The 12,606-nt window shown below is 48.6% G+C and overlaps 3 protein-coding genes across 3 annotated transcripts; 2 read left to right on the top strand and 1 right to left on the bottom strand.

Moving 5' to 3' along the window:
• Positions 1–775: 775 nt before the first annotated feature.
• Positions 776–4,118, top strand: F5B22DRAFT_641069 (uncharacterized protein; the record flags this gene model as incomplete). The annotated part of the gene is made up of 5 exons (XM_047977936.1): positions 776–1,472; positions 1,528–1,999; positions 2,061–2,154; positions 2,206–2,939; positions 3,092–4,118. The coding sequence occupies 5 exons, from the start codon at positions 776–778 to the stop codon at positions 4,116–4,118; spliced, it is 3,024 nt and encodes a 1,007-aa protein (XP_047836489.1).
• Positions 4,119–5,243: 1,125 nt separating this feature from the next.
• On the top strand, positions 5,244–8,264 carry F5B22DRAFT_19793 (AAA ATPase). The gene is made up of 6 exons (XM_047969568.1): positions 5,244–5,409; positions 5,475–5,502; positions 5,556–5,611; positions 5,673–5,922; positions 5,978–7,469; positions 7,522–8,264. Exons 1-6 carry the CDS (start codon positions 5,369–5,371, stop codon positions 8,109–8,111), a joined length of 2,457 nt encoding a protein of 818 aa, XP_047836490.1. The 5' UTR covers positions 5,244–5,368; the 3' UTR covers positions 8,112–8,264.
• A 399-nt stretch (positions 8,265–8,663) lies between these two features.
• Positions 8,664–10,569, bottom strand: F5B22DRAFT_583608 (uncharacterized protein). The gene is made up of 2 exons (XM_047973376.1): positions 9,942–10,569; positions 8,664–9,787 (listed from the first exon to the last, which is right to left on the bottom strand). The coding sequence occupies exons 1-2, from the start codon at positions 10,067–10,069 to the stop codon at positions 9,349–9,351; spliced, it is 567 nt and encodes a 188-aa protein (XP_047836491.1). The 5' UTR covers positions 10,070–10,569; the 3' UTR covers positions 8,664–9,348.
• Between the last annotated feature and the right edge of the window lie 2,037 nt (positions 10,570–12,606).

The following is a 12,606-nucleotide window of genomic DNA, read 5'->3' on the forward strand; positions in this document are numbered from 1 at the left end:
AGGTAGATTACTTCACTCCTAATATTCTGTTAGGGAAGTACTTGACTAGAACTGAGTGCAAGGTATGTCCTAGGGTCATTTGTTAGAGGAGAACGATGTAAATCATGCTAACTCCAGAGATGCTACCGGGGGGTTCTAACATCGAATTGAGCCTTATTCTATGTACTTTGCGGCTCTTTTGATACCCGATCTGGTAGGTAGCATCGAGCTACGGTACCAAAATAATCGACAGCAATAACGTCAAGGTGCTTGAAATTGTCAGCATTTCGAAGGCCACCGCCCCATTTATGGGTATTGATGTACATCAAGATATCTAAAATCAGTTTGGTGCTGAGAGAGATACTTCCTCCGTCCACATTCGGCGACCAAATTCTTAAAAATACGGAAATGGCGCCAAGCTGATGGTAAGAGATCCGATTGCAGGCGTAGAAGAAGGCACACCCATTGGATGTCATCAATCCGCGTGCCATCCCCGAATGGCCAGAACTAGTAAAGAAGTGGTAGCCAAGTGGCGAAGTAAGCCATGTGCTGATGTACTTACTCCCTTGGAGTAACAAGAAAGGAGGCTTTGTGATACCCATCGCGCACGGTATGCTAGGCTAGATGGCAAGTTCCATGAACCCCGCAATATATGGTGTTTACTTCTATAGAATCAATGTTAGCTTCTGTCATTCTATATAAGGCATGCCATTTCAGGATTAGAATCGTCGAAAGGATAGGGGCGATTTCCTTCAACTCACCAACCATTGCAACCCCTTTTCGTGGCTTTCTCAACATGCCGTTCTATTCCATCGATAACTTATCTCTGGAGAACCAACGGCTCTTTGAGCAATTTGGCAGAGGACCTCATGTCAATATACCTTTTGATCTCGTCCACAGCGCCTTCGAGAATGTTGTCGATGCTCATCCCCACGTAACAGCAGCTCGCCATCACGACGGGACAACAATTACGTACCAGGAACTAGATAAGCGAGCCAATATACTGAGCAACAGGTTGATACAGCGCGGTCTTCGACCAAACGACCGGGTTTGCATCGTCGTATCTCGATCGATTGAATTTCTTGTGGGTATTTTTGCTGTTCTGAAGGCGGGTGCACAATATGTACCGCTAGATGGGGGCATTGTCGCCGACGCCGCGTTAGATCATATTTTCAACGATACCGGCGCTCGAGTTGTACTATGCCTCGGCAAATTCCGCTCAAAGGTCGAGCCACATGCTCGAAAGATAAAATCGGAAATTGTAGAGCTTGATGGGCAAGACCATTCAATCAACAATGACGCGCGTCCCAATGTTCCAATGAACTCCAGCTTTGGTTCATACATGATCTATACGTCCGGCACCACTGGTAAGCCAAAAGGCGTCGACGCAAGGCATCGGAATGTGACGAACAACCTCTTGGTTGAACCGGCGAGTTTGAAGATTACCGTTGGCAAGAACGTGGCCCAGCTTTTGAATATTTCGTTTGACATGGGTGCGTTGATCTATACAGATTTCATTCATGGAATATTCCGCTAATCCCGTCACAGCACAGTGGGAGATTCTCGCCACCCTCATGAACGGCGGGACATTGCATATTCGTAATGGAGACTGGCCCGACGTACTTCGACGCGTTGATACAGTGATCGCCACGCCGACTATTCTAGGGAAATTTGCACAAGCTGACTTTCCCAATATCAAGACAGTCGTGGTGGGCGGTGAGCCATGCCCTCTGCCTCTAGCTGAAGAGTGGTCTCCCTTTGTCAACTTCTGGAATATCTGTGGCCCTACCGAGATCACCATCTTGAACACTGCACACTTGCATAAGCCTGGAGAATTGCTGACTATTGGGAAACCACTTCCAAATACCACACTATATGTCTTAGACGATGATGAGAACCCTGTAGCTATTGGAGAACCTGGCGTAATGTGGGCAGGCGGAGCATGTGTTTCGGCGGGATATGTCAACCTGCCGGAGCTGACGGCAGCAAGATTCAAATCAGATAAATTCATGCGGGATGGGTAAGTTAATGCGCAATCCTCCTTCGAAATTTGTATCAAGTGTCTCTAATAGGAGTTTTAGCACGTTAATGTTCAACACTGGAGATCTCGGCCGTTGGACAGAAGATGGTAAACTTATACCACTTGGCAGGAAGGATGACCAGGTTAAATTCAAGGTAAGCTTCAGATTGAAGGCTTCAGGAATAAATAGACTAACCGTGACATAGGGATTTCGTGTTGAGCTCGACGGTGTTTCCGCCGCAGTAGAGAGCGTGCCCTCTGTGACGAAGGCCTGTGCCTTAGTGGTGCATGATAAGCTTTGGGCATTTTATTCAGGGCCCAACCGCCTCGACCATGAAGAGATGAGTCGAATTGTTGGCGTGACATTGCCATACTATTCTGTACCAACAGAGTGGCTGTATCTTTCTTCCATTCCCCTGACTGTCAATGGGAAATTTGACAAGCGGAAACTTAGGGAAATGGCTGAGGAGGTTCACAAGAAGCCACGAGAAGCTGCAAGCAGTGAAAGCCTAGGAAGTACCGCTGTCTCCACTGAAGCAGGAACAGAGAGCGAGACTACCCCGTCCACAAGTACTCTCGATCTCGAGAAGGGGGTCGCGAAGAGTGAACAGGACAGTTCCCACGAGGACTTGAAAGAAGACATCCATTACGATCTCCCCGATAAAAACGGGTTTCATGGGCAGAGATGGCTCCGGCATCGATTCTTTTCCCTATATCGAAGATTTTTCTCAGTTGTCTTCTTTGCAAACCTTCTCGCGTTTGCTCTCGTTTGGTGGAAGTCGTGGGATAGCGGCAGCCTGCCGCTTTCTCAGCTCCCCACAGCTATTGCGGTCAATTTACTAGTGGCCGTGGCTATGCGGCAAGATCATGTTATCAACTTTCTGTTTTGGTTGGCAACACGTGTGCCAACCTGGATGCCACTTGCTATTAGACGTCAATGGTAAGTAATTCCTAAAGTGCTGCCTTTTTATAGGGGAGAATGAATTGCCGCTGAGCGGAACAATCGTCCTCCCCAGAATACCCAAATGCCCAAATAGGTTGCAAGATTATATACCATTACAGAATGGCATTTACTAACCTCAAGTAATTTAGTGCTCGGGTATATCATATTGGCGGCATCCATTCTGGTGCTGCAGTTTCAGCCGTGCTTTGGTGGCTCGTTTTCACCATTGGTGCGACCTTCAATTTTGCAAGAGGTAATAAGGAGGTACACATCGATGTTGGCACCGTGGTTATCAGTTATCTGGTCCTCACCCTTCTCCTGGCCATTGTTGGGATGGCTCACCCTGATGTCCGCGCTAAAATGCATGACCAGTTCGAGTGGACACACCGTTTTGCTGGTTGGACTGCCACAGCACTTGTCTGGGCACATTTAGTAGTAGCATCCAATTCACTGAAACCAAGGACAGAATCGCTTGCACATGCTCTAGCTCGCACGCCGGCAGTTTACCTATTGGCGCTCATCACATTAAGCATCGCGCTGCCGTGGCTCAGGCTCAGACGTGTCGCAGTTCGACCGGAATATCTATCGAAGCATGCGGTCCGATTGCATTTTGACTTCGAGACGCCGATTGCAGGCAAAGCGATCCGGATAACCGACAAGCCGATGCGTGAGTGGCATGCCTTTGCCACCATTGACAAGCCAGACCAGAAGGGCTTCTCGATCGTCGTGTCAAACGCAGGTGACTGGACACGAAAGACCATCGATGGGCAACCACAAAGACTCTGGACGCGCGGGGCCCTTGCGTCGGGGGTTTTGACCATTGCACCGCTGTTTAAAAAGGTCGTTCTAGTAGCTACAGGATCTGGAATCGGGCCGTGTTTGCCTGTGATTCTCGAGGGGCGAGTACCGGCTCGAGTCCTATGGTCTACGCCTCATCCCCGCGAAACATTTGGCGAAGAGATTATAAACGATGTGTTGCGAGCAGATCCAAAAGCCATTATTTGGAACACTCGAACTCAGGGAAAACCTGACCTGACCGCTCTCGCGTACCAACTCATGAAAGAGAGCGATGCCGAGGCGGTATGTATCATCTCGAACAAAAAAGTGACACAACAAGTGGTTTACCGGCTCGAGGCTCGAGGCATCCCGGCATTCGGGGCGATTTTCGATTCCTAATGAAACCGCGGTGCTGGACAGTGCACAGGAGGCACAGTCTATTGCTCTAGGCAGTGGTTGGAAAAGGATATAAAACGGGTCTGATTGTCGAGATATCTGTGTATATAAATTTGAGGCGTTGGTACATTGGGCATTTTCAAGCTTACCATAATCTATTTTCTTTGTATCCAAAATACTGCCTTTTCTTCACTCATTGCCCAGCCTTTCGCCACAACCCGCTGGACGATGAAGCCTTTGGCAGAATTCTATCTAACAACTGCTGTATACCCGGCTACCTGGCCACTCTACCTTCTGGGTGGCATCAACAGCATGCTTAATTAAATTCGACAGACTTCTGTTAGATTCTCACATTGTCAGCGCACGTGCAAGAGCATGAGGCTGTCGTCGTCACCACTGTGGAAGGCGCAAGGTGGCCAATAGCAATGATGCAAGCTGCCTACCTAGGTACTTACATATGTACTTCGTAGGTAGGTAATACACTTCATTTACCTCCAAGATAAGATAGCTGCCACTAAATCCGAATCTCTCCATTCCAAGTGGCCATGTAAGGTACCAAGGTACGTACAATTAGTTGATGGAGATATTCATCCAATCACAGCCCGCTTGCGTACGAGACTGTCTGCCTATCTGCTGAATTGTTACTAATTGTTACTACTACGGTACTACCTAGGCTCGCTAGGTAGGTAGCTAAACACGGGATACACCTGGTAGGTTAGGCTGGTAGGCGCCTAACATGCCGGCTATTTATCTTACCAGGTAGGCCTACAGCGCACTGAACAGCCCTATATCGGTCAGCAACAGTTCGCTCCACAGGGCAATCTGGCATTACTTAACTCAACAGGCGGGTGGAAAGCTTTGGAAGGTGGCGGCCAGCATTGAGAACACCGATAAGTGGGTCCCCGTGGTCCGAGCTCCCCAGCCCAGACCCAGGCTCTCCGTCATCAAGCTCGCTGGCCAAACACCTCGCAGCGTGACCGCAGCACTACGAAAAGCAACCATCCAAGCCTTCTACCTCACAATCTCTCCTCCCACCTCCCAAATTCTCCCGTTCTATATTCTATCGTGGAATCCGCCGGGAACCAACCCATCTCCTCATCTCTGTTAGGTAGATAGCTTCACTGGTGTCAAAAGCTGTCTGTCTGTCTGTTTGTCCCCCGCCGCTGCGCACTCACTCTTGACCCCATCCCTAGCTTCCTGCCTCCATTCGCACATTCGACCCTACATACCTCTCTATCGACCCGCCAGACACCATGGCATCTGAGCCCGAGCACAAGAAGAAGGTCAACTTGGCGTAAGTTCTATACAGATTCGCCCTCGCTTGTATTGCCTATTGACATGTGCTAACTACGGCAACAGCGATGTATCTGGTGCTGAACCCAAAGACGTACGACTCTGTTTGGCCATGGTTTCATATTCAGGCTGCTGACTCCATTGCAGGAAAATGACACATCTACGGCTATTCTAAAGAAGAAGAAGAAGCCCAACCAGCTCATGTAGGCTGCATTCCGCTTTAACACCATTCAGGCCGAAAACTATACTAACTTTCAGGTGCAGGGTCACTGATGCTATCAATGATGACAACTCTATCATTGCGCTTTCTAACAACACCATGGAGCAGCTCCAGCTATTCCGTGGTGACACAGTCCTTGTTCGAGGCAAAAAAAGGAAGGATACTGTTCTGATTGTTCTCGCCGATGACGATCTTGATGATGGCAGTGCCCGAATCAACCGAGTTGTCCGACACAATCTCCGCGTAAAGCACGGTGACATGATCACCATCCACCCTTGTCCTGATATCAAATATGTAAGCTTCATGATTGATTTTCTTGCATTTACAAAGCGGTGCTGACTCGCAATAGGCCAAGCGAATCGCTGTCCTTCCCATCGCAGATACCGTTGAGGGCATAACTGGCTCACTGTTCGACGTTTTCCTCGCTCCATACTTCCGAGAAGCCTACCGTCCCGTTCGCCAGGGCGATCTATTCATTGTTCGTGGCGGTATGCGGCAGGTGGAGTTTAAGGTCGTTGAGGTCGACCCGCCCGAGTATGGCATTGTTGCTCAAGATACTGTCATTCACTGTGAGGGCGAGCCGATCCAGCGTGAGGAAGAGGAGAACAACCTTAACGAAGTCGGCTATGATGACATTGGTGGTTGCCGGAAACAAATGGCTCAGATTCGAGAGATGGTTGAGTTGCCTTTACGTCATCCTCAGTTGTTCAAATCCATTGGTATCAAGCCGCCGCGAGGTGTTCTGCTCTACGGTCCCCCAGGTACCGGTAAGACGCTTATGGCGCGAGCAGTTGCCAATGAAACTGGTGCCTTTTTCTTCCTGATCAATGGACCCGAGATCATGTCCAAAATGGCGGGTGAATCCGAGTCCAATTTAAGAAAGGCATTCGAGGAAGCCGAGAAGAATTCGCCTGCTATTATCTTCATCGATGAGATTGATTCTATCGCTCCGAAGCGTGAAAAGACTAATGGCGAGGTAGAGCGTCGTGTTGTTTCCCAGCTTTTAACCCTCATGGATGGCATGAAGGCTCGTTCCAATGTTGTGGTTATGGCCGCCACCAACCGGCCCAATTCTATTGATCCTGCTTTACGTCGTTTCGGTCGTTTCGACCGAGAAGTTGACATTGGCATCCCCGACCCAACAGGACGTCTTGAAATTCTCCAGATTCATACCAAGAACATGAAACTTGGCGATGACGTGGATCTTGAACAAATCGCCGCCGAGACACACGGTTATGTTGGTTCAGATGTTGCTGCGCTTTGCTCTGAGGCTGCCATGCAGCAGATTCGAGAAAAGATGGACCTTATTGACCTTGATGAAGATACTATTGATGCTGAGGTCTTAGACTCACTCGGTGTCACCATGGAGAACTTCAGGTTTGCCCTTGGTGTCTCTAACCCATCAGCCCTGCGCGAGGTTGCTGTTGTCGAGGTGCCAAACGTCCGTTGGGAAGATATCGGAGGGTTGGAAGGCGTCAAACAGGATCTCAAGGAAAGTGTGCAATATCCTGTCGACCACCCCGAGAAGTTCCTCAAGTTCGGTCTTTCGCCTTCACGTGGTGTCCTCTTCTATGGCCCTCCCGGTACGGGTAAGACGATGTTGGCTAAGGCTGTTGCCAATGAATGTGCCGCAAATTTCATCTCTGTCAAGGGTCCGGAATTGCTCAGCATGTGGTTCGGTGAGTCTGAGAGCAACATTCGAGACATTTTTGACAAGGCTCGAGCTGCTGCGCCTTGCGTTGTCTTCTTGGATGAGTTGGATTCAATCGCAAAGGCTCGTGGCGGATCTGTTGGTGATGCTGGTGGCGCTTCCGACCGTGTTGTCAACCAACTTCTCACGGGTAAGTCCTAGATATCTAAGTATATATGATTCGGATGCTGACGTACTATTAGAAATGGACGGTATGACTTCGAAGAAGAACGTCTTCGTTATTGGTGCGACCAACAGACCTGAACAGCTGGATCCCGCTCTGTGCCGTCCCGGACGTTTAGATTCCCTCATCTACGTGCCTCTTCCCGATGAGCCCGGTCGTCTCGGCATTCTCAAGGCTCAGCTCCGCAAAACGCCTGTTGCTGCCGATGTTGACCTGAACTACATTGCTTCCAAGACCCACGGCTTCTCCGGTGCCGATCTTGGTTTCATTACTCAGCGGGCAGTCAAGATTGCTATCAAAGAGTCCATCACCTTGGATATTGAGCGTCAACGTGCGCGCGAGGCCGAAGGAGCTGGAGACATGGACGTTGATGACGAGGAGGACCCAGTACCTGAACTTACCAAGCGTCACTTCGAGGAGGCGATGCAGATGGCCCGCAGATCCGTCAATGACGTCGAAATTCGTCGGTATGAGGCCTTTGCACAGCAGATGAAGAACGCGGGTCCTGGTGCTTTCTTTAAATTCCCGGGAAGCGATGGGGCCGCAAACACTGGAGGCGACAGCAACAATTTCGGTCAAGCCGGCGATGATGATGGTCTATACGACTAATCGTAGCGATGCACCTATCTCTCTGTGGTGTATAGGGCGCCACACTTGTACTTTAATCTCGTTGCATGCCATTCACATATAAATAGTGCGATTTGCCGAGGCTGTCTCTGCCACGGAGACAAACAAAACGCTAGCCCAGGCTCTCTGATCGCGCTTAACGATAACATCAGGAAAATCGGTTGCTGATAGATTATGGCTCTCGTTCTAGAGAGGGACAAGCACTGATAGTCGCGATCTATTACTAATAAAGAGGCGACTCTTTTTATACAGTATCAAGACGAGATGGCAAGCTTCTAATGAATTAGTTCACGTTTCTGAACCTGGGATGACGTTAGATGATAGGTTTATGATAGATTTGATCAATTGACGTTTGATATGCTCCGAAACATTTAGCGACGGTTTGACTGTGACTGCAACTATCGTAATTTCAGACATATCGTATTAATCTGAAGGGAGACAGACTCTTTTCTAGACCGACTCAGATTTTTGGCCCAGGCAGCAAGGGATAGTTATGAAGGCAAAATCGCTAGAAGGCCCACTTCAAAATATATTCACGCCATGCGTTCTGGAAATTTCAACCTATTCCGAGCCTGTCATTGACTGATTGATGATCATGTGCTGGCACGTTCCTCGGAAGTATGTCAAAACCTTGCTGAACCCTATGCAACAGAACTTGGAGCATAGTTGGAATAAGATAGGTACATCGGGGTTTAGAGGCTTGAGTTGGAGACTGAAGTCTTTCGCCGTTTTGTTACCGGGTATTTATATTGTAGGTATATAGATGGGTGCCCGCAGGGTAAGAGGTGAAAGGACGCGTTCATCTCTCTTCGCTCCCCTTCGACAGCGCATATAATTCATTGACTTTCACTAGAGATAGGGGACTGAGGGTCATGTACTGGTGATAATAGCAAGTTTCTTGCTCTATGGTATGCAGGTGTATGTTCTCCGTCAACCGAACTTCTCTGCTCGGTTCAGGTCTTGGATTGATGCCGTCTGGATGACGAATAGGTAGGTAAGTAAGTAAGTAGGTAAATGAAAGAAGATGTGCCAAGTAGTACAGTATGACTTCCTTTCCCCTTTGTTTCGCTTACTCTGGGTAGGGTGGTGAGAGTTATACACTTCGTCGTTACATCTAGATATGCATCTAACGTCGCATGGAACGTTGATGAGTTCGCCCCAGGGTCATGAAGGCAAGCTGCTTTAGTTTGGGAAATATTAAATCAATGTTTATGTTAGGTTAGCCACCGGCCGATCCGTCATTTTCTATCTCACACACGGCCTCTAGACTCTCCTTGACCACCTTTAGCACCGCCTCTACCACCGCTGTTGGTATTGCCAAGTTGGTGGCGCCGTCTGCGCCCGCCGAGGTGCCGTTAACACCACCGGCCGTCCTGCTAGCACCATTCACCGCTGCCGCGCCGTTCACACCGTCTTTAGCGGGATTGGAGTCGTTGTTCGCGTGTGTTGATGGCGAGGAGTTGTTCGCTGTGGTGGATGAAGCCAGCGCCGCGGTCGCCGCTGCTGTGTCTCGTCGCACGTCCTCGAGCACCCTCCGCATGAGGGCCGGGAATGTGCTGACCTCGCCTGATCGCAGCAACGCCAGCGCGTGTGATTGTATGGCTGAGGGCCAGTTCGAGTTATGCGCGTCGAGGGAGTGAAGGAAGCGTTCTTGGATTCTACGTTACGGAGCGTTCTTGTTAGCTTTCTGTTTAGCCGGAATTGAGTATGAGCACCTGTCAACTGCCGCCGAGTTGGACGGAGACAATACACTCTGCGATGAGCAAGGCATGATGAATGACACCATTATGCAGAACAGAAAAAGACACGTACTTGGCTGCGTGACCTTCTCGTAATAACTGGCTGTTTATCTGTGACCTCAAGTCGGCATCTTGTGTGGCTGGTGTATAAGTCGTTGCTGCTGCGGGCACTTTGGCCGGTGTTGATGGCGGATGAGACATAATTGTTTATGATGTGTAGTGGTTTGTTGAGCGGTCGAGCGGTTGATCTAGGAATGGAACAAAGAACGGCCCCCAAGTAGCATTCGGGGCAAAATATCTACTGCCAGAGTTGTTTGTCGCTACCAGTCAAAAGAACGGATGTCTGGAATTCGAGGCGCGGTTTAGCTGAACTCGTCTAGACTCGTCCAGGCTAGGCTCTCATGGGGGACCCTGATGACGCCAGACTGGTCCCAACGGTTTATTCGTGAAGGAAAGAGCGCATAATCTTCCCTAACGAAAGATTTCGGGGATCGCAATTGGATGAGAGTCCCTTGATGGTCTAAGTGAGATTTACGTCGGCACAGTAGAGCAATTGAATTTGTAAGATTCTCTTGGACGACGCAGTGGTATTGTAGACGCGAGGCTGAGATTCGTCCAGAAAGTTTGGCCAGCGGCAAGGCTGAAAGGGCAAGTGGGGCATTTGCAAGTGCTATTGATAGACGCTAAGGAGGGGTCTATTACGAATGCGCCTAGCGCCATACGTCCCCGTACATAGTACACCCACCTATCAGCACGCCTATCTGTACGTAGTCCATGTATGCGCGTTTCAAAACGGTTCTCCAAACGGAGTGGTGTTTGATAAACGGTTTACACCACAAGTCCCGTCCCTCTGAAATAACATTGATCGCAACAACATACTATTCAGCTATAAGTACTATATCGTTATTGTGTTTATATGAAAGCATTCAATGGAAACTTATCAATGATCTCAACGGCCATCAAGATATCTCATATAAGCGCATATCGCCTCGTCCTAGGGGAAGACTTGGAATCACGCAGTATCATAAAAGACTGAAATGGGGGAACGAGGTCCCCTTGCCGGGCTACGAGTACATGGTTATTTATCTATGATTCAATTATTACATTGCCTGTGTATGTCTCACAGCCTGCTATGCTAGCTAGGGGCAAAGTCGTAGCGTAATTTGCAAAGATGTCCAGTTTTGAGTGTATCGGAAAGCTTGTTTTCCACTCTTTCATTTCCCAAGTATCCAAATCGACCATCACAGAAATATGGACGAATCATCGCCATCTCTTTATGAAGGCTGCAAGTCTTCCAAGCCCCCAAACACAGGCGTGTTTGAATATTCGGCCCAGAAGACTGGGCTCGCTTCTGATATCTGAAGATTCTTTCTAGGCAGTGTACCGCCTCCCGGGATGTGGTAATATCAAGTTTACTTGGACTCATTCACCAGTGACAGTAATTATCTACTGCCTAAGAACCTAGGCAGCTCCGTCAGTAATATTCTAAAACTCGTTGGTTCCCAGAGCTACGAGGACTCCTTTGACCCCTTTAAAGACGATATTACGAAGCTTCTTTCGCGACAAATCTAAGAGCCCGATGCTGTTCGTTTGCGCTCCGACTTGTCCGCCACCCTTACCATTTATTAACAGAGCAATAGCTTCCTCCAAGCAAACAAGCTAGACGGTAACCTTTTTAACATCGAGCCTTTCAAGTGCGCAGTTGTTATTAGTATTGCCATCAACCTTGTGCATCGTTTTACCGCCCTTTTTGTTCTCTATATGCCTGACATAGCAAACTTTATCAATGAGCAGTTCCGCATGGATCCACTCCCAATCCCGAATTGTCGGAGCGTGAATCCTACCAAGCCTGGTTATAGAATTGGCAAAGTAGAGCACTTGGTCCTGCCTATGAAGCAGAAGACGGCGCAAGGCTTCGGCGCCGACAACTCTAAAAAGACCAAGCTGTTTCAAAGATAAGAAGGCGTCGCTAAGAGTCGCACAGGTGGTAAATGTTGAATCCAGGAAGTATGTAGGTAAGTGGCCGTGACAGACATCGAAGGACGTGCGAAAATGCGGGTATCAATAATGCTAAGCCTGCTAATCTTGGCCGAGCGACTTCCTAGGAAGTCGCTCGCAGGCAATAAAAAAGTCTAGCTGGGCAGTAGATGAATATCTTCCGTTTATTACTGTTTAGGATATTGCAAAGAACGTACATATAATCAATGACGCCGACTCATGGGTTCGTCTTGGGGTTAGGCTCAGGCTAACAGTAGCTTCAATGGCATCCCCTTGAGATGAACGTCATATTAAGAGCCGTAGGTCTTTGTTCCAGCAATTCAGTTTCTATATATGAGATAAATAGGCTATCGTTAGTGACCCGAGTTTCATCTAGCTAATGATCGAGATTGAGAATACCAATGCTTCCTAATCAGCTCAATGAAAGCGTGCAAAATTGTCTCGGCAGGTCTACAGATCAATTGTATTCGTGTAGGTATATGAAGTGTAGTGCTTCTCTGGAATACCTACCCCAAAAAACCCCCCATGAGGTAGACTAAGTGCTAGGTTACCTACCTACCTACCTAAATATATCTAAAGGCGGGGAAAGCCATGGCGCTTGAAGTGGGGCGCCTCGACTTTGCGGACTTACCCTAAAGATACCCCTATTCATGATAAGATCTGTGATGGTATCAGAAGCACCTCATAATAATCTGATTAGCACATGATGAGCCATACTTAGATGGCTATCTAAGTAAATG

Source organism: Xylaria bambusicola (genome assembly GCF_022495145.1).
Source record: "Xylaria bambusicola strain CBS 139988 unplaced genomic scaffold F5B22scaffold_1, whole genome shotgun sequence".
Taxonomy (NCBI): Eukaryota; Fungi; Ascomycota; class Sordariomycetes; order Xylariales; family Xylariaceae; genus Xylaria; species Xylaria bambusicola.

Excerpts from the sequence above, each read along its gene's own strand:
- F5B22DRAFT_19793 (XM_047969568.1), top strand. The coding sequence starts at position 5,369 with ATGGCATCTGAGCCCGAGCACAAGAAGAAGGTCAACTTGGC. Across the intron at positions 5,410-5,474 it reads AAGAAGAAGGTCAACTTGGC|CGATGTATCTGGTGCTGAAC; the intron begins GTAAGTTCTATA and ends CTACGGCAACAG. Across the intron at positions 5,503-5,555 it reads CTGGTGCTGAACCCAAAGAC|GAAAATGACACATCTACGGC; the intron begins GTACGACTCTGT and ends ACTCCATTGCAG.
- F5B22DRAFT_583608 (XM_047973376.1), bottom strand. The coding sequence starts at position 10,069 with ATGTCTCATCCGCCATCAACACCGGCCAAAGTGCCCGCAGCAGCAACG. Across the intron at positions 9,788-9,941 it reads CGAGAAGGTCACGCAGCCAA|AATCCAAGAACGCTTCCTTC; the intron begins GTACGTGTCTTT and ends TCCGTAACGTAG.